The following is a 728-nucleotide window of genomic DNA, read 5'->3' on the forward strand; positions in this document are numbered from 1 at the left end:
GTGTGTGTGTGTGTGTGTGTGTGTGTGTGTGTGTTGACTTCTGTGAACGTTCGTTAACAACTCTCCATCTCTTGACCGTCCTGGCCTTTTTTCCAGTGGACAACCAGCACATGCTCCACTACATTCGAGATAAAACAGCGGTCCCGTATTTCAGTAACCTGGTCTGGTTTATCGGCAGTCATGTCATCGAACTGGACAAGTGTGTGCAGACAGATGAAGAGTAAGTCCTCCAAATCCTTCTCATTGCAACCCCTAGAGGGCAGTGTTGTTTTAGGTTTGAAGCTTCATCCTGCTGCTTAATAAACAATTAGCATCATATTAACTACATTGCCGTATATTTTTACTTCTCTCACCAAAGGAGGGTTGTGTGTTCATCTGTTTTCCTCTCACTGTTGTGTTTCAGGCATAAGAACAGAGGAAAGTTGAGTGACCTGGTAGCAGAGCACCTTGATCATCTCCACTACCTGAATGACATCCTCATCATCAACTGTGAATTCCTGAATGACGTGTTAACTGATCACCTCCTCAATCGTCTCTTTCTACCCCTCTACGTCTACTCTCTGGTCAGTCCTGAGATGGTATGTTTACCTCATAAACAGTAGTGAACAGTTTGGTTTAAGCTGAATATTTACAAATTCAAAATGGGGCTTTTGCTCTGTCTGACCTCACGCACCTACAGGCTTTTAGGTGGGATTTTAGACGAGAGCATAAACACTTTAAGCAAACCC

At 43.7% G+C, this 728-nt stretch overlaps 1 protein-coding gene across 1 annotated transcript; it reads left to right on the forward strand.

The window, feature by feature from the left end:
- Positions 1-96: 96 nt before the first annotated feature.
- Positions 97-578, forward strand: LOC106512594 (protein CLEC16A; the record flags this gene model as incomplete). The annotated part of the gene is given in 2 exon segments (XM_014001181.1): positions 97-220; positions 404-578. Coding segments are annotated over 2 exon segments (285 nt in total), but the record flags the coding sequence as incomplete, so codon positions are not given.
- Between the last annotated feature and the right edge of the window lie 150 nt (positions 579-728).

Source organism: Austrofundulus limnaeus, unplaced genomic scaffold (assembly GCF_001266775.1).
Source record: "Austrofundulus limnaeus strain Quisiro unplaced genomic scaffold, Austrofundulus_limnaeus-1.0 Scaffold8678, whole genome shotgun sequence".
In the NCBI taxonomy this organism is placed as follows: domain Eukaryota; kingdom Metazoa; phylum Chordata; class Actinopteri; order Cyprinodontiformes; family Rivulidae; genus Austrofundulus; species Austrofundulus limnaeus.